This window comes from Vanellus vanellus, assembly GCF_965231255.1.
Source record: "Vanellus vanellus genome assembly, chromosome: 6".
NCBI lineage: Eukaryota > Metazoa > Chordata > Aves > Charadriiformes > Charadriidae > Vanellus > Vanellus vanellus.
The window spans coordinates 54,960,583-54,980,523 of NC_138911.1; the positions used below are offsets into that span (position 1 = coordinate 54,960,583).

The following is a 19,941-nucleotide window of genomic DNA, read 5'->3' on the forward strand; positions in this document are numbered from 1 at the left end:
CGGATTATATTTACTATAATTCCAGTAAACTACCGAAGTAATTAAATGTTAGATGGCATTCCAAGTTTTTCCTTGGAACGTTGTCTTTAAAAAGTGAGAAATATGACCTGTTGTGCCTTGACAAAGTAAAATCTGTGTACGCGTTTGCTTCCAAAGTAGATAATTGAACATTTTTCTTCATAAAACCTACATGCCTTTATGAATAACGTTATAGTATTAAGCTTAGTCCATAGCAAGGGATTGGAAAGAAATTTTAGTAGTTTTATATTAAAAAATGAGCTAGAAAAATTTAAAGGGTGGAAGAAAAACCTTTGAAAGTGTTTGTAAACTATTCATTCAGGTATTCAAATCATAAAAGTAGTCCTAGGAAAGAGCTGACCTGTAAAATACCTTCTGAAAAGGAAGCTCTTAATTTTAATTCCATTTTAAACAGACCAGGATTTATTAATAACAGGCATCTTAGTTGTAGTTTAAAAATAAAGAAGTGTCTTCAGTTTGGTCTGGACTCTGACAGAATCAAACAATTTGTGTAGACCAAAAGGTTTAGCAAAAAAAATATTCCCAATTGTCAAGTGTTAGATTTGGATTAGTTTAGTCAATGTTTTCTCCTGGTGTTAATTCAGTATGCCCTACATTGTTTTGAGGTTTGGGCTGACAAAGGCTAAGCTTACTCTGTAAAGCAGAGGAATTGGGAATTTAAGTGGAATGTACTTTGAAGTTTTGTGGCGCTTTTTTTCTTTTCATTTTATGAGTTAGTCATGAGTATTGCTTGTACTTTACTTGCCAGTTTCACTTTGCATTTAAATGGATAACTTCCATTTAGTGTTAATAACGTAATAGAAATCAAGCCAATCAGGCAGAACTTGTTTATCTTTGTATCAATTCTGCTTAATATTTTGTTCCATATATTCTTGAGATTACAAAAGTAATGTCATGAAGTATTTAGGGCTTCTCAGTGTTCACAGGACTAAATTGATTATGGAAACAGCATTACTATAGAAAATATTCCAAGGTTTCATATTGCTGTTTTGGAATTGTGTGGAAAATTTTGTTCTCTTGTTGGTAACTCCTTGTACATGTGTGCTGTGTATTTGCTCCCATGTGGTAAAAGCAACTCTCTCCTAAACATGTTTAACACTTTACTGATTTTTTTGATGCCATTGGAGATGGCCTTCTAAAACGCTACATTTATTTTTTTTTTCTTGTGATCAACAACTTTATAAATAGAAATTTAAGGAAACTACAGAGTAAAATCTAGTAAGACATACTTCTTGTTTAATAATATCTGTGTATAGCTAGTATCAGTGTAACGGCTGATGTAAGAAATTAGTGCAGGTTTATGCTGAGAGCAGACTCTGGCTCGTTTAATTTTGTCATTTAATTTATTTTGTCATAGCATATTGCTGTCAGTAGTAGAGCAGAATGTGAAACATTGCCTTTGAGAAAATCGTATGAGAAAGTCAATGAAGTTTTTTGGGGGGGGCATTGGGTTGTTGTGTGTGTTTTTTTTTTGTTTTTTTTTTTTTTTTCCTCAGGAGCATTATTCTGCTTATGTGCAGAACTTCAGTGGAATAAAAACTCCTAAGCTTGGGCAATTGGCAGTCTGAGGCTCCGGTCCCGTCATCTGATCTCTGTGAACCTCCTGTGTCTCCCATGTCTTGTTTAATGTACTTCAGTGGGACTCAGGTGTGAAGGTCTGCCCCCAGCAGCTCAAATTGCATGGCTGGGCCCTGAATTAAGATGTGACAGAAGTAGAAGCAGTAGTGTACCAAGTAGAACCAAGAAAGGGAAACCAAATGTTTTGACAATAAAATTATGTGGGTTTGAGATTAATTTTACCCTTTGAGGCATTTACAACTGTGGACCATTTTATTATATTCCAAGAAAGTGAGTGGTATTTCTCAGAAAACTTTCATCTTTTTGATATCGCTTGAGTTTCTAATAACAAAATACAGAGCAACAATGAAAGACTTTAATGTGACTTCCTTCTTTCTGAGAAGGGATTGGTTTGAGTTACCAGCAATATTAGAAGTGAGCTTCAGCTAAAACTCAACAAAAGCATACAGGAAACCACAGGCTATTTTAATGTGATTATGTAAGTCAGGTGCAGGTAAGGGCAGGGTTTTTATTTTCTTTTTTTAATAATAGATTGCAACCAAGGAAGGTATTTACCTTCAGCTATATTTTGAAAATAAATAGTGCTGAGTTTTTTAAAAGCTGACGAGATGGTGATTGATGTTTACATTCGTAGAAAGATGAAAATGGTTCTTCTGTTGTTGTCTTCATTTAAAAAAAAGTGTACCCTTTTAACAAAAAAGATATTCCCATATCTTATATCTAATTGTTGAGGCTAAGTTCAGAATTCTTCACCTATAGTATTACTTGCAAAAATCTTTGGGAGAAGGCAGTTTGCCATTACTATATTATTGTTTTTAAAATACTACTTTTTTAATATTAAATTGAGTTTCTGGAGAGTCTCTGAATGGTTGAGCATGTAACTGTATTTTGTAACGGGAGTACCTGTGTATATAAAAGCTATTTTGTAAATAAAAAATACTATAAAATACTCTTTTTAATTCTGTCCTGAGTTGTGTTCACCTAAAAAGGGGAAAAAATGCAAAGCTAAAGCTTTTGAGTGATTTTCAAGTTAGAAATATTTTTAGCTTCTCTTTTTCTTACTAACAGCTGTCACTACTTATGAAGACCTTGGCCTGTTTGCATTTGGATCAACTGGAAAGGTGCATATTTATTTTTACCTGTGTATATTTCTTCTTGGTCACCTGCTTCTGATATACAACTGTTCTTTGCACAGTAAAGAGATATAAATGAAATAGTAGGAAAATTACTGTGTCCTAGTAAAGTGAAAAATCTGTTATGTCCTGAAGCTTTTCGCTACGTTTCCGTTAGGGTATCTGGCCTGTGGAAGCCCAAACTTTAGTTAACTGTAAAACAGAGGTTCCTTAAATGCAAGATTTTCGGCTAAGTTCCTATCAGCGTGTTCATTTTTTATTTGTATGTACTAGTTTTTTAGTTGTATGCTCACTGGCATTGTTGTCAAGTTGGGTTAGCAGTCCATTTCAGATTTGTTAGAGTCCCATCGAACCTCTGCTGTGAACTATTGAGAAACAGGTAAGTGATTTACTGTTGATGTTCTAGTATTTAATAGAGATCTAAGATAAGTGTTTGCCTTTCATGTTATTTCCACAATAGGAACAAATAATTAATCTATGTTATTTTTTGCTTTTGCTTAATGAACTATTCAGATGAAGGTCTCTTACTTGTTTTATCTCATGATCAAAAAAAAACCTAAACAAAAACCTACTAGCAAACTAAGCGGTTTTGGTATAACAGCAATCATCTTGTAAGCCATGCGTTTTTAGTAGTGTGTACTGAATCTGTTTTTCCTAGTAGACAATGTTGTCCAGTAATACTGGGTGCACAGGAAATACTACTTGTGAATACTGCACAGATTATGACATCTATGCTCTGTTTCAGTTATGCAATACTAAAAGCAGATTTTACCACACAGAAGTGCAATTTTAATGGTTTAGTGAAATAGTATAATTTTTTTTTGAGTTCTGCTTAACAGACTAGTCTGATTTCTTCAGTTTTAATGTAAATGAGAATTAAATCCGAGCTATTAGGTGTTTGTAATGTTCCATTAGCATTAATAAGCAGATATGAGTGTAATCTGTGAGGATCAATGTTTATCGATTGATGTTAAGTGTGATCAACCTCAAGAGATAATAAACCTCGATGTTAGCAAGGTATGAAATAAAATTATTTTTTATAGGGACTGTTCTGTACACATTAACCACAAACCATTAGAAGCAGGAGTCATAGAAATGTGGAGCTTAAGGAGACATTAAAATGTGACTTAGTCTGCCTTTGCTCTGAAGCAGGACTAAACACTATTCTTGAAAGATGTTTTTCTAATCTGTTATTTAAAAGCTTAAATGAGGGAGATTTCACAGCTTCACTATGTAGTCAACATAAGTAATTTTTTATAATTTTCAGTTTAAATAATTTGTGCTGAAAATCATTTTGTCTTTTATTTTCAATGTGCATGGAGAGCACTGGAATATTTCTGGGTTCGGAAGCTGTTGTTTTGATAAAATAATTAACCAAAGTTCACCAAGCTTTCCTTATGAACTGATGTTTTCTGGAACACTTATCTTTCTCTCTGTACAAATATGAAAGATACTTCAACCTTTCTTAAAACTTGCCTGCAAAATGGAACGCAGTAAGCTGGCTGAGAACTTGACAGTGAGAAGAAATGTAATTATTACCTGTATTTTAGATAGAACATGGCCAGTACTACATCCCAAAACAAGATTTGCTGTTTCTATGGATGCTTCATGCTCCTGATTGTGTTATGTGAAGCTATTTTCTCTATTTGCAACCTAATAATTGTAAGTCATATATTTGAGGTCTACCTCCTGAAAGCATTGCTTTTTAGCTGATTTTGTTGATTTTTAGGCTGTTCTAGTTTACCGCGACCATTCTGGATTCTAGTCCTCTCCTGAGATCTCCTCACCTTAGTCAGCCACAGGTGGCTGTTTTTTCTTTCTTTAAACTAGTACTTATTCTTCCCTCCCCCAAGTCATTTGCTAATGATACAAAGAGACTGCTGTAGGACCTTGCTTGAACTGGCATCTTAGGTTGACAGTAAACTACTCGTTAACGGCTCTTGAAGTAGAGCAGTAATTCAACCTTATGGTGACTTCCTGTCAAAAATATTTCTCTGAGATTTATGAGAATGGAGATTTTCTGCTATTGGAAGATTGCTGATTCTCCTTTTCCAAAGGCATGAAGTATTTGTTTCCATCTATGGCAAATTCCAAGATACTGTACTTTTTTTTTTCCTCTTCTTCCCCTGGTGACTTTTGAACTGATTTTGTTTAAAATCTGATACGATTTTCTAGCTGATCAATTGAAAAAAAATGGCAACTCTGCTTTCAGATTTTATTCAAAAGTGCAAAACTCATTTTTCTTCTCATAATTGTGGCTTAATTTATTCCAAGTTGACTTAATGGTAGCACTCATGTAGGAAGGTCCTGTTACATCAAGAGCAGCTGTAGGTAAAAACAAAAACTGTACTAGATGATCATACTATTTTAGAATTGATCTGAAAAGAAAACACCAGGAAAATTTGAGACACTTTTAGCTTTTTTTTCAGTTTAAATTTTAATTCTTTGGATTCAGACAAATATTTTAACAGCCTGTGCACATTTCTACTTCCATATCAGTCCAGTGTGAATAATCACAAACGCTAAAGAAAAGTCTGTCTAATTTACAAGTTTAAAGGAATAATGACATTCATGACAGTTAAAAATACTCGGGTTTTTGGAGCGAGGAAGTAGCTTGTATAAATCTGCTGTCTGATTTGTCTTTTCAGAGGTGAATGATTGTTTTCATTTATACTCCCCTGATGTCAATTAGAATGCATTTCCATGTTTTCAGTAATTTTTAAAAACCTCAGCTTCTGCAGAACAGGCTTCACTCTGGCTTCCCTTGTTTTGTCATCTCAGAATGAAAATGCAGTATTTTCAAGATTTTTTTTTTTCTTTTATATTCATTTTAGATTATATTGGTTTCCATGTGTTAAACTCCTCAGTAAAGAGAAGATGCCCTTCCTTTCAGTACTAGTTATCGCTTCTACATCTGGTCTGTTTAAGATAATACATATGTGTTTTATCACTGCTATAGACATACGATTTTAGTTAGCTGTACCCTTTCTAAAGAAATCAAATTTTCTTTTATAGGTCCTTGTTGCAACTACAATAATTATCCAGAATATTGGAGGTAAGAAACTTCATGTGCTCAATATTAACTGAGTGAAGTATAAGCTCTACAACCTACATAGCTCCACAAACACCAAAGGCAATAATTAACTGAAAGTTTTCTTAAGAGACTGATTAAAAGGACAGAAAACTGAAAGAAAAGGCTTACGTGGTCAAGCTAAGTGGAAGTGCTATAGTTGTGGGGTAGATGGTGGGGCTTATGGGGCTTGGAATGTATGCCTGTTGCTGCATCACAGGATGTGGAGCACATCCATTATAGCTGGCATTGCTAATTGGAAGGGCCTGAGGAAGCATAATCTCTCTGCTCTTCTGTACATTTGCATCTGGTAGCTACATTGTATCATATCATGTGTTTTGGTTTTTGCTGTTGGAACTTGTTACACAAATCACTAAAATGCATAAGAAATGGAATGTTTACTTAGCCATGAAGTTTCATATGTTCTTTATTAATGGTAGCTTTTTTCTTGTTAGTTCAATACCTTGGTTTTGGGGGGGATTGTTTAGTTTGATGATTTTCGTCATGTGAGCTGATAATCTATGTAGTCATATGCTGGGCTGTCCAGTTACATTATTCTTATTTTGTGTTCCTTGGTGCATGACATAATAAAATAACACTAGTTGGTTTTCTACTAAAAAAACCCCAACGCCTAAGCATTTAAACTTAGGTATGTTCACATACTTGAAAATTACTAAGTAGCAGTGCCCTTAGAAATTGTCTGAAAGTAGACGGTGTTTATTGGCCATAAAGGTTCTGGATACTTTCTTTTAGATGAGGGAACATGAAAGCTTCCTTCTCTCCATCCCCTACCCCCAAGAAGATACACATTTTCACATAGACTGACAAAAGGAAACAGCATTTCAGTGCTGTCCTTTCCTTTAGGATTACCTGTCAAGTCCAGACAATTCAGTGATTGCTGAGTTTTGTCACCATTTAGAGACCGAGAACTAGACCAAGTAACTGCTTTTATGATAAAATTGGAATCTTTTCTTATACTAGAAGCTGCAATAATAAAAACTGCCAATTGAAATGGCTATAGAAACTCAAGCATTAATTTCAGGCAGGAGTGAATACACTATTTCCAAGATTAAGGATTATTTATTCATACAGGTTTTAGCAGATGTTCTGCATCAATGAAAAAACTTTTTAATTTTCTTTCCTGTTTGAGTGGACCTCTAAATAAACAGTCTAGAGAAGGAGCAGTACACCATACAGGTTCTGGAGACTCTGGGATCGTGTACAAGACTGTGGTCAAAGGAAATATGACTCTCATTTCTTCCTCATAGCAGTTCATAACATTCTCTGTATCATTTTTGATAACATTCATCTCAGTAACTCTAGAGCCCCAAACTATTGCATGCTGGATATTATCAAACTACTTATTCCGTCTTCTGCAGTGGCCTTCTCTGCCAACAAGTTAGACCTGGTTTACCAACCAGTGGTTTTCCGTTAACTAGTTAAAAAGTAGGTTTTTGCAAGTTGAAACTCTTCTTTCGAATATTTTTAGTGACCTTGTTTTGATGGAAGCTTTCAAAACTCTGTTTTGGTTCTTCTGGTTCCAAGGGCAGTATCTTTCACCTAAGAGAATGGTAGTAATTCATGCATCCGGTATGTTCATTTGCAAAGATCACTTAATTTCAAATGCACTGAAAAGAGAAAGGTGACTTTCCTTCTCTGAGTCAGTTAGTGTTAGTGGCGCCCAAGCATGCCCCAGTCTGTGAGGAAGGGTGATCTGTGGAAACATGGGTTGCAAGTTGGGCCTCCTTGGCACCTTCTCCCATAGAGAAGATGTATTGTGCTGTCATTGCAAGGAGCTGTCACAGCTTCTGTTTAGTATTTAGATTTCTATTTGGGAACAGAGCTGCCAGCTGCGTTATTTCTCTCCTTAACAACTGCCTTTGGCAGAGTCCTGTGATGCTGCAGTCAAGTCAGCAGAACAGCACTGTGTCAGGAATCATCTTTGAAGATGACTATACTGCGGGCTAACAGGCTCTTAAAAAAAACAAACAAACAAAAACCCTCCCCCCAAACAAACAAAAACCCCAAAACCAAGGAGAGATGAAGAGTTCTCTTCACCTGTCACAGACCCTTGACTCTTGAGAAATGCATAGAAAGAAAGGAGGTTTTCATTACTTTCTAGTCCTTCTGCAGATTTTAAATGGGACTGGTGAAACTGTGGAGCATAGTTTGTCCTGAATAGGAGCCGTGCTGGAATTAAGTGTAAAATTTAGGTTCTGTGCTTTGAGTGTTCCCCTCTTTTTTTGTTTTTCTGTCTGTTTGGAGGAACAGCAGCACTGTGCCTGTTGGGCAGACATCCAGACTCTGTCAACATCTATAATTTCAAAGTAAGGCTAAAAATAAAATTGTTTTCTGTTACCTCCTCTATCATCAGACCTACATTGCATCATATGGTATCTTCTTTCAAAAGTGAGATAATGAATGATGGTTTGTGATTAAAATAAGCAACTTTGCTAGGGTTATTGTCACTCTCAGCATCTAGTCTGGGCTTTTTTAAAATTTGGACTGATCACTTCTAAAAATAAGTTGTGTGGAAGTGATTTACATTCACTTGTGGTGGAGAGAGCTTTTTAGTAATCATTTTAATGTAGTTATGCTTTCCAATTTGTCATCTGCACTTTTTAAAAAGAAAGCTTAAAGTGCAAATTTGAATTTGACATCCTAATTGCATACACTTATGGATTTGTGTAGATAGAGGAGTTGATTTTTCTACTAGCAGGATACCCAAAGAAAAAGAAAAATATTTTTGTACAGCTATAGGAAAGCACTAGTTGGTAAAATTTGGAATTGAAAAGGTTAAAAAAAAGATTTCAAGTACATTGTTTGGAATTTTAATATGTATCTCCAACATTAGGGCTTAACTTTCCTGTAGATTTTTAATAGTCTCTTAGAACACTGTGTTACTTTAATCCAAGTAACACAAATCAAATACCAAAATCCAGTTAAGTACCAAGGATGCATCAGGATAATACATTAACTTTGCAATATCCAAATGTAAATTGAGGTAATCTTAAATACTGTAACTTAAAGTCTTTATAGAACATATAGAAATTCTTAGCTCAGTGATTAAACTCTGAGAATATTGCCTAGCTTTCCTTATATCAGTATGTACTTGATCTTGCAGTATAGGTATTTGTTGATAAAGAGAAATCAAGAGGCTGAATGGGATGGCCAGTGTTACTAATTTTTATATTGTTCTATTTGTTAGTATTTTGTCCCAATCCAGCAGCCCTTTAATCTAAATATTAGTTACATGTGAACAGCCTTGTTCTTGAAGGAGCTAGATAGTGTGTCTATGGGGTTGCAAAGCGGACACTAGAAAGGATACTCTCAAATTGTATGCTGCCGGACTGCTGCTTTGTTCACCCACCGCTCCCGAGCCTTTCCTTTCACCCCAGGTCTGAGTGCGATGATCTTCCAAATGTCCATTTCTTGCCTGCCATGCAGAAGATGATCTTGAAGAATTTCAGGTTTTCTCACGTGCCCTCTTAAGATGGGAGAGGGCCCTTGGGGGAGTTGTACGCCTGGAGGCGTAGAAGGAGCAAGGGAGGCTGCTATGGAAAACGCTCAGTTACATGGCTCGGCTGGCTCTTTATGTAATCCTTCCCAGGAGCAATGGGAGTTGGACGGAGTCCCCGCTATTGTTTTAATAGCGTTGTGCTTCTAGGAAGTGATGGATGAGACACAGTGGGCCAAAGCTGTGGCTTGGCGTCATGCAGCCCTTCCCCCTCTCCTGCCAGGGAACTTCTGTGAGCTTCCTAGATGCTTTCCGAAGGGGGGAAGGAAGACAGGAATTTCGCCTCCTGGAATTGTCCTCTCTGCGGATGTGACTGAAAAGGAGGACAGTCCACAGCCGCATCCAAGAGAAAATCGGTAGGAATCTTAAAGCATATGTAATGAAGTTAGGAAAGGAATTATTTTAGCAGGGCTGGTGGAAAAATGGAGACAAACACAATAAAGTATTGCACAAGAGCAGCTCTCATTCTGTTGCCAACACTAACAAATCTTCAGCATTGAGGTCTAGCAGGAAGTATGTGGAGAGTTTTACGGCTTATTTCTCTGGGCTGCGGGCTGGTATCAGCTGAAGGTCACTGCTGTAGGGAGATATGACCAGGCCCAGAGGGCCTGGTAGTTGTGATACACAGAAACATAAATTGAAAGTGCTGAGAACATGAGTTTAATTATTTAAAATTTATTAGCGTTGGGATTAAGTACAACAGTGGAACCTGCAGCACAGCTACGTAGCATAGGTGGTCTGCGTGAGGATTTTCTGCAACAGACTTGATTTTTTCCAATTTCTTTCGATAGGCTGAGATCCACAGGGGAATTCTCGTGCAGCGGATCAGTATGCGTAACTAGCCTGTCTTGGCGTGTACCCAAATTATCATTGCAGTCACTCTTTGAAACTCAGCTTTCCAGGCAGCTATCTTAATTTTACAAAAAATCACTTGCTTTCTAGTATAAATAGAGTTTAATTAAGTGTAATTTCTGTAACTGGTGCTTGCAGACTTTGTTTCAATATTCTGCAATTAACATAACCTCAAAGGTACATGTTTTTATTCTTTGTAAGAGTAAGTAATGAGGAAAAAAGATTGTCCCATATCCCTGGAGCGCTGTTTTATCCTCGGGTCTGCCCGAACGCTACAGGCAGTAAACAGAAGTTACAGGATTAGTTCTAATGGGGGATTCAGTTCTTTATCTGGGTTTTATGGCCCGTTAATACAGGCAACATGACGGACAATACACAGAAACCCTGCTATGAATGTAACACGCGCTAAATACGTATTTACATTTGGGTAGTTAGTATTTTTCAAGCTTCCCGAAGTAAATAAAGAGGTGTAACCACTGGGGAAAAAAAAAAATAATCCTGGGGGAGTGCGGGGCTGCAGCGGGAGCAGCCGCCGGCGGGAGCAGCCGCGCTCCCGCACCACCATCTGCCGGCATCGCCCGGCCTCGCACCGCCCGGCCGCCTCGGGAACCCGCAGCCTTATTCCTGCCTTCCTTCCACCCTGCCAGCCTCTTCTTTTTTTTTTTTTTTTTTTTTTTTTTTTTTTTTTTTTTTGTGTGTGTGAAGTAAACAATGAAATATTTAACTTAGGAATTTGCTTGGGGAAAGGCGGGGGTTATATGTGTTCTCTGTGTGTCGCTACGTGTAAGTGCTGTGCATGTATTAGGAAAACCCCAAACCAAAACTACCTTGTCTTATCCAGTTATTTGGGCCTTTTTGTTTTGCAAATTATTATTGTTTTTTTCACCCCCAGAGTTCATCCATTCTGAAATTTAGTTTTAAAAGGATTTACAGAATTTGTCTCAAATTTAAATGGAGCAAATGTTTTTTGAGACTGGATGGGTGAAAATATCCTTCTTTTTATAAGCAGTGTACAATACTCCACAAACTTTGAAAATAAATGAATGGAAGAATGAAATACAGCTTGTTACGTGCTGAGACCTGCATCATTAATACCTTAAGAAATTACTGAGCTTCCTTTACATATGGAAAATCTAATTCTGTTTTCAAACAAACCTGAATGTTTGTTTTCACAGTGTGGTTTGCTTTTGACCTAAAAGCCTAATTAGCCTTACTGATTCAAAGTGAGGATTTCCAGTGCAGAGCTGCCTTAATTAAGGGCAGGTTTGTCAGCTCCTGTACTAATTTAACAATTGATGAACCATGCTCATGTGTTTTTGTATCGCACTGAATGGATGTTGGAAGGTTTGATACTGTAAAGAATATTAAGCCTGCTTTAAATAAAAAACTCAACAAAAATCTTAATCTGCAGCTATACTTCAGAATGGAAGATATGATGACCTGTGTGGAAAACACTTCAGTTTTATTAGCATAACTGTGCAAATACAATTAAACTAATGAAATTTTACCAAAAGAAGTCTGCTGCCCATGTGTTCCCTGTGGAATAAGAAGGGCTTTTTTTTTTTTTTTTTTTTTTTTTTTTTTTTTTTAAGCTTGCCATAGTAATTCAGGTAAAAGCTAAACTTAGAAGGAAAGGGAAGCAAGGGAGTGGAAGTTCAGCAGTATGAGTGTCCATAATGTGAAGACTAGCAAAGAAGTTGACAACCTATTTCTGTTCTCAGAACTTCTGCACATGAACAACTGTTACATCTCCTTTCACAGACCCCAGTCTACATCTGTATTTAAAAACAAACAAATGATACCAACGTGTTTTTTTTTCATTTTTTAAGCTTCCACTAAGAGGAAATATTAAAAACAATACATCAATTAATTGGGAGACTTCATAAAGTTGAATATGTGGGGGAATTAATTGCAAAAATGAAAACAAAAAAGCATGCTCTTTAGCCCTTACATCATACGGCCTTAAATAGTTGATGGTTTTCTGTGGCATCCATGCATCATTTCTGATCTTTCCACAATTTGAATTACTTTCCAGGAGCTAAGTGCAATACTGAAGTACTTCCTATTTTGCTATTCCATTCTAATTCTTTGACAGGAAAATCTGAGCTTGCCCCAAATACTCTCTAGTTTCACTTTCTTTCTTGAAATCCTTCCCTGCTTTCCTTTTTAACTTTGTCACATTGTTTGGATTAGGACAGATTAAATTTTAAACAACCTCCATACCAGCAAAGGGAGACACAAGCCTAAAGGGGTTTCTCAGATGCAGTTGCTGTGAAAGATCCAGCTCGGTTGGGCTGGAGTGTGTAGCGACCTGTAGTGTTTATTCTGCTATTTCTGTTTTTCAGCCTCTAATCTTTTCAGTATTTTGGGAAAAAGAGAGAACTGAACTCTTTAGAGGATGAGAGTTACAAGCATTTGCATTTATGTTAATTGTCTGTAGACATTTGTGAGGAATCTCTTACCTGGTATTCCCCCAGATGAGAATCAAAATCGCTCTGACTACTTGTCCTGACTCCCAGATCCACACCCCTCTTTTTTTAAGTAGGAGCTGAAGATCCAGTGTGGCTGTACTGATACAGTCTGGTTTTCCCCAGCCTCCTGTCTTCTCCTGTGTGAAGTTTGGAGGGCAGCTTGGTTCCATTTTTGCACGGTGCTTAATAATGGGAGACATCTTTATAGCGCTCTAATATGATCAGCTACAGCAGTAGATGAGGAAAAACGGACCAGAAGAGTTAGATTCAGTCCCTTCAATAAAGCAATTTGAAGGGATTTATCACCAGCCATTTTCTAAGGACGGAAGAAATTACATGTTTACACATAAGTTTAATGTACATACTCTCTGACATCATTGCTGTGGACTTCAGCAATTGATCTTTTTGGGGTAGGATAATAAGGAAAAGTTACACTTCCTTCTCTTCCAAAAAGCCACTTGCATATTTGATTTTAAGATCGGGCTGCTTCAGAAGAGATATTTTGGGGCCTATTTTCAAAAACATAACCTTGGCTTCCCTTTTCTCCAGTAATTAATGTTTTTTCAGGTAGGGCACATGTGCTCGGTGTTAAACAATGTTGTAGCACAATAAGGACATTCTGAAAAATATACATACCATGCATATATTAATAGGAAGTCATATCTCATGGTGGCACTGCAGGTTATAATAATGGAAGTGTAAAGCAAGTACCCTATTTCATATTTTACAAGCATTTTTTTTTCTGTCAAAGAGCGAATACCAAGTTTTCAGAACATGGCAAAGCATTATGTATTTTAAGAATGTAAATCCTTGCTGCGTTCAAGACAGTGGTAAGCCTATTTAATAATAAAGTAGTAATATAATTTTGATTTCTGAAGAATACTGTTTTATAGCACGTCTGTGGCAAGGCCTATTGAGAAGTTCAAACCTACTTAGTTTTCCATCAAGTACTTCTTGGTGCATTCTGAAAATTATTTAAATATAACATAATATATACAAATTTGTGACCTAAAAATTAGGAATCGACTATATGAAGGTTGCTCACATAGTTGTAGTTCAGCACTTGTTGTGTCTGCGTATTGCTACAGCCTCAAACTAGGTCATTGTACATTGTTTGTTCTGCAGGAAACCGGTCTCGTTCAGTGCTAAAGATAGATGTCTCATGTTGCAAAGAGAAGGTGACATGACGAAAACATAACATTATTTTTTAGTTTGGGGGATGAAACTGGGTTGCAAGAGCAGTAAGTTCTGCTCTCTCATACTATATGCACACAAGAAGCGTGAACTCTGAAGAGAATGTTGCTTCTGATGTTTGCTAATTTTTTTTGAACGCTTAACTTGTAAAGATGAAGGTACGTTTATTGTAATTTTTGTATGTGATAAAAGGTGCCTTAAAAGTTAGCCATTAAAACATTAACATTATTTTCAAAATGACAGAGGATGTCAGTATCTCAAAGTGGATTAAATCAAAGCACAAGGCACGCTTTTTGTTGTGTTCACTTGTGTCACAGTTCAGCCTTGTGACTGTGTAATCTCTTCCTTCCGTTACACATTAAGACTGCCAAGGATAGCTGATGTTTAATTTTTACCATATAACTTGACATGCCTTGGGTTGTGGTGGGCGTCAGGGAAGTTAAGTAAAATCTCTTATTTGGAAAAAAGGATATGTGACCTTTTGTCTGTCATACCGTGTGCACTTTATTCCTACTGGAGATAATTTTTTCAAGTTTCTACTCCCTTTTTCAAGACACTTCGCTGTTTCAGTTTCAACTTTAAAAACCAAATAAACAATGTTCTCTGTTTACTTTCTAGTGTGTTTCAGAAAGTTATACAGTGGTTAGTGTCTCTTACTTCTTTCACGCTGAGTAAAGCTACAAGGAGCTGTTGCTCGTGAGGAAAATTACGACTGTGTTTAAGTGAAGAAAGAGCAGGATTTGGCTTTTAAAACTAGCGTGGGTGTTCTGCTCAGGTTTATGTATGAGATTCATCGGCTCATCTAAGCATCAGGATATAAATACAATTATTTACTATTTATTTTCTTCATCTTCTAGAACAAACAAGAGAATATAAACTGGGGGAAAAAATCCTACTATGTAAGATCGTTTCCCATATGCCCAGGGAAAGGAAGAAAGATGCATACAAATGTTTAGCATGTGCAAGTTTCTTGGTGCATGATTGGTTCCTACTTAGGAGTGGAATTCAGTGAAATAGGACTCCTCTTTTAAAAACAAAGAGTAAGCATACAACAAAGGATAAGTGATCAAATGATTAGCCAGAGGCTAATAGGAATGCAAGGGAAGAGTGACAGATCGCATATTAGGAGGAAATCTGATCTGGAAATTAATTTGAAGCTTTCTGCAGCTGAGACTGCAAAAGAACTAATCTTGAAATCTTTCTGAAGGACATAAATATATGAAAATTTTGAGTTGCTTTTGTATAAAGTATAATAAAAGAAAGAAGGCTAATGAATAAATAAAATTGAATTATACTTTAGAGGAATTTCACTCTCCCCCAATTTTTTAAAAATCTCTTTGCTTAGGGTGAAATATGCATCTGCCTGTAGCTTAGTGTGAGAAATTGTGTTAATTTACTTACAAATTCTGGTGATTTAGAAATAGTCACACTGTAAGGTTCTCTGTGGTTTAATCTACATTCTGTTGTATGCAAATAGGAGAGTAAAATCAGGACAGCAGATAAATATCTCACCAGACACAATCAACAGCTACATGTCAACAGGGAAATATACCTGAATACTGGAAAATCCAGAGCTTTTAATTATGAAGAAGTGAATATTTCCTTATTTAGTGACCCACCAAATGGTTTTAATTTAACCTTGCGGTAGGTAGATGTCACTTTGTATTAATAGAAATCGCTTTCTTTATTGAGACCACATTCCCTTTCTTCAAAATTTAACATTAACTGCAGTAGTACAGCAGCGTCTGAGTCCACACGTTTTTTAAGGTTCAAAACGTTCCTTAAAAAACCCCTAACAAACAAAACCCAAAGTTATTAAAAAATCAGTTTATGGAAGTTTGCTCGTTTACCTTTTTAAAATTTATGTTGTAGTTTTAAAGCATTAATAAACTACTGTAAAATTCTAAAGAATTAATAAATATAGAACAGTAAAATTTGAATACAACACATGAATTTTTGTCAAGCTTTAAATGTAACTAAACTTTTGTTGGCACGTTACTAAAATTACTTGCTGCTGTAGGATGGAAATGAGTTCCATGTAGGCTTTGATATTCATTGAAGCTGTTTGTAAAGCTTGATTTTTCTGAATAATTTTCTGCTCTTTATTCATATAAATACTTGCTGATCATGTAAAATAAAAAAGTTACATGAACACTATGTGAAGGTATCAGGTTAGTATAAGTTGTAATTTAAAAAACCCTTCTTATTTATGCCTTTGATCATTTGATATAGTAAAATTGAAAAGTGATCCAGTGAAGTAGCTTTTGCATTTATGTGTATGCATCATTGCTTTCTCCTGAATAGAGTTATAAATGCTTAATTTCAAGCCAGCACTCCTGTGAGAGTAACTAACAATTTATCTTCTGATTTGCAGTTCCTGTATAGTTTTGCACTTTATGTTGTTGTTGGGATCTTCTTGGTGGTGGGTTTAGCATGAGAAGCAGAGATCTGTCACTGATAATCCCCTTATCTCCAAGGGCCAAACCATCCAGTATATAAAGAACTGTTCAAATCCTATTCTTGTCTCTAAATTTCTGACGTAGGTTTGTTAGTGCAACAGCAATTGAGCAACAATAAAAACTGTGTCTTTAAAAAAATCCTATTGTATTGATGGAAACAAATCTTATTTACTGTCGTCATTAACAATGTCTTATAAAGAGGAAGGAGGAAGAAGTGCTGCAGCCTTGTAGCCTGTCTTTAGGCTGTAGGTCCACTTTCCCGGGTAAAAGGTCAGGCCTATATTTTATATTGTTTCGCCTTTTAGTCCTTTGGATTATATTTTCCTTGTTTCAAGACTCACATTGTAACAGTCACCTTGGAGGCATTAGTTAAGATCAATACAATACTTGGGGATTTGCAGCTATTTTTAAAGGAAGTATACGAGAAAATAAGTTCTGATTCTGGTGCCGTGGTGTCTAATATATAGCTGAGATGTTCCAATGGTAACCACTCTGCTTAAGCCACGCTTATTGTTACAAACAGAGATACTGGTATTCCTCTACTAAATCTGTTCTGCTTCTGTTTGCAGCTATGTCATCTTATCTTTTAATTGTTAAGTCTGAACTTCCTGGTGCTGTTGCGGGGTTTTTAAGTGGAGACGAGAGTGGGTAAGGAAAAATGCTTCATACATTCTGTATTCGTCTTGAAGAAGAAAGTGGTTCAGGACTGCTGGAGGAGATGGGTACTGACACTTCCCTCTGATCTCACATGCTAAAAAAAATTAGTTGTTTACAGGAGTTCTTGGAATATGAAATGTATTTGGCATGTGCAAGCCTTCTGCAGTACACACACACAGAGCGTGATTCTTTCCTCATAGCAATTTCCCATCAGACGACCTTAAAGTCAGTGGCAAAAATCCATCTACAGAAATCTCCCTTCTGTAAAAATTTTTAAAATTTTTAAGGGGGAAGCAGGAGGGGACAGGAGGGAGAGGAGGAGAAACATTTAAACTGCTGTCATGTTATCACTTCACATATTTCAAAACCACAGTACAAAAACCGGCAGACATTTAAATTTAAATATTTTGTTGTCTTGCTGCAGTAATTGGACTTGTCTTGGGAAGAATGCCAGGTTTCCAGACTTGGTTTATAATTCTGTAACTTGGCTCCCAGTACAGAAATTATTCTTCACAATTGAGCTCTAAAGCTGCATGTAAGGAATGTGTCACTCGGATTTCTATCAGAACTGTCGCAAGAGATCTGTGCCTGTGCTAAGACAAACATTGCAGGTTCAGCACTGAAATATCTTGTTTGAGCTGTTCCAGTGCTGCTGTCATTCATAACAGTGTATCTTAGATTGTGTTACGGCTGTTTTTCTGAACTACTATTTTCAGATGTTTTGAGCTCAAAACTCTCTCTGGATTGAAATGTGGTGAAATTGTCTCAAGGCTGTGTGGTGCTTGCATTATTCCTGAATGTTGTGGGTGAATTTTAGGTTTGAAATTAGTTTTTTAAAAGATACTTTACTTCATTTTAAATTTTATAATTTATAACTTTTTCATTTTATAACAAACATTTTGAGAGATAAAGTGTGATGGTAATCTTGTTTTTTGTCTTTCTGCCCTCCTGACCCTTGCAATAATATGTTTTTAGTAAGGGGCCATTTTTTAAATTTTATAACTATGTTTTATGTGCGTATGTCATTTTTAGTCTGCTAATGTGTCTCTTCCAGCTGTGATAGTCATCAGCTTTTCATTTGGGTGCTATCACCTTCTCCTTCAAGATCATACTTTTAATTCCACTGTTCATACACGGTGGCATTGAGCCTGCTACTGTATTTGCTGCATGTGTATTCCAGTCTGTCTGTCCCCAAATTTAGTATATAACATCCCATACTACTGTTTTTAATTTTATGTCAGCTTTGTTTGTGCAAAGTGACTTTTCCCAACAAAGATACACTTTTAAACAAACAGCTTATGAAAACGTGTAATAGGTAGAATCTGGAGGTCCCGCATGCATGCATACTGCTCAAAGGCTTGTTCTGCCTAAAAAAGGCGGTATAAACAACTTCTTTATTAAGCTGCCTATTTGATAACGCCCCCACCAACTTTAGCTGTTTATCAGGGTCCTAATGCAGATGTTCTGAATGCAAATGCTGGTGAACACAGGCGGGTTACAGTGGTTGAACTGGTTATTACAAGTCATCTGAGCCATTGTAATTCTCAGTGCGCTGTCAGTACTGCCACCATCCGTACTTCTTTCTTAGCTGAGATTACAGTTTGAGATGGGAATGAAGTTCAATTTTGCACTTAGAGCTGAAATTGTCCATAGGACTACTAACCACACCTAAAGTGGTAGAGTAATTGTCAGCCTGGGTCTCATCCTGTTTCTGTCTGTTATTGGGAGTTCTTACATTGATAAATGTTTATTTGACACAATGTGACTCCCCTGTTCTTTGTCCAAGCAAATATTTCAAATGCAGTGGTCAAGCAGTATTCCAGGTACATGCACACAGCTGCCCTTCTCTGTATGCCTACATCTGTATTTCATATAATTTGCCATATTAATTGCCATGGTAGATCATAATATTTTGTTTCTGTGTATATCTTCGCAGATGTTAAGAGTAGTTTTTTTACTAGCAGAGTTTTTACGTTGTAGGAAATTGTTCAACAAAAATAGGCAATCAGATATCAAGCCTAAGTAGCAACCTACTTATGCAAAGGGCATAAATATTGACTAGTTTGATTAAACTTCTTTAACTGGACCACTTGTTTCCAGATGTGGTTGCACAACTTTTCTGGTTTTGTTAAGTCATTATAGCATCTGATATGCTTTCATTTGGGTGTAGAATTTATCTTTAAATGTAGTGAGAATGTATCAAAAGTGTCAGTTAAACTAGCTGTGAAAATATTTTATATGCATAAACCCTCCCAAACCATACATTTGGGAAAGCCATTTAAAAAATGTTTTGTGCATTGAATTATTTTTATAGATAAAGGTTAGCAGGTGTGCATATGTTTGAAAGGCTCAGAGCCAGTGTGTAATAATACATCTTCATGTCTTTATTAAAAAACAAAAGCATACAATATGAACACTTGTTAATTGCAAGTTGAGATGTTTCAGTCTGTCTGCATAACAGGAATTCCACATAGTTTTGATGACATGAACATAGTTTCAAATGAGGATTGTGTTAAGAAGTTGTAATTTGTGAGCCCTCTGTTAACATTTAATGACCCTGTCAGGAGGATATGATTGATGCAATTAAGTTGTCTTGCTTGTGTGTTATATAATTGATATGGACTGAGAGTAAGATCCTAATTTAGAACATATGAATCTCTTGTCCTATTGCATTCAGGAATGAAATTAAAGCGATTTATAAATGTCTGTTTTTAGTTAAAATATGGGGGAGGGAGGAGGAACATCTGCATGCCAAAGCATTTTCAGTGGAGTCAAGGATTTATATTCCATATTTCATATTTGGACCACTTTTATCATACAGGATTAAATTTGCGGATCAAACTGATTTTAAAGGCAATATCAAAACATCTATTCTGCTTTAGGAAAATAAGTGTATTTCTACAACAGTATTTTGAGAAAGAATGGACGTATTTCTTGATAACCAGTAAATGGCCCACTACTGAGTTTTTTG

At 36.2% G+C, this 19,941-nt stretch overlaps 1 protein-coding gene across 1 annotated transcript in view; it reads left to right on the forward strand.

Moving 5' to 3' along the window:
* The window catches only part of SLC38A6 (solute carrier family 38 member 6), a 40,396-nt gene that overhangs the window by 3,535 nt on the left and 16,920 nt on the right, over positions 1–19,941 (forward strand). Inside the window, exons 4-6 of the mRNA XM_082485454.1 lie at positions 2,686–2,738; positions 5,766–5,805; positions 16,883–16,961. Of these exons, the coding sequence (XP_082341580.1) occupies positions 2,686–2,738; positions 5,766–5,805; positions 16,883–16,961 (172 nt within the window). The remainder of the gene's footprint in view (positions 1–2,685; positions 2,739–5,765; positions 5,806–16,882; positions 16,962–19,941) is intronic.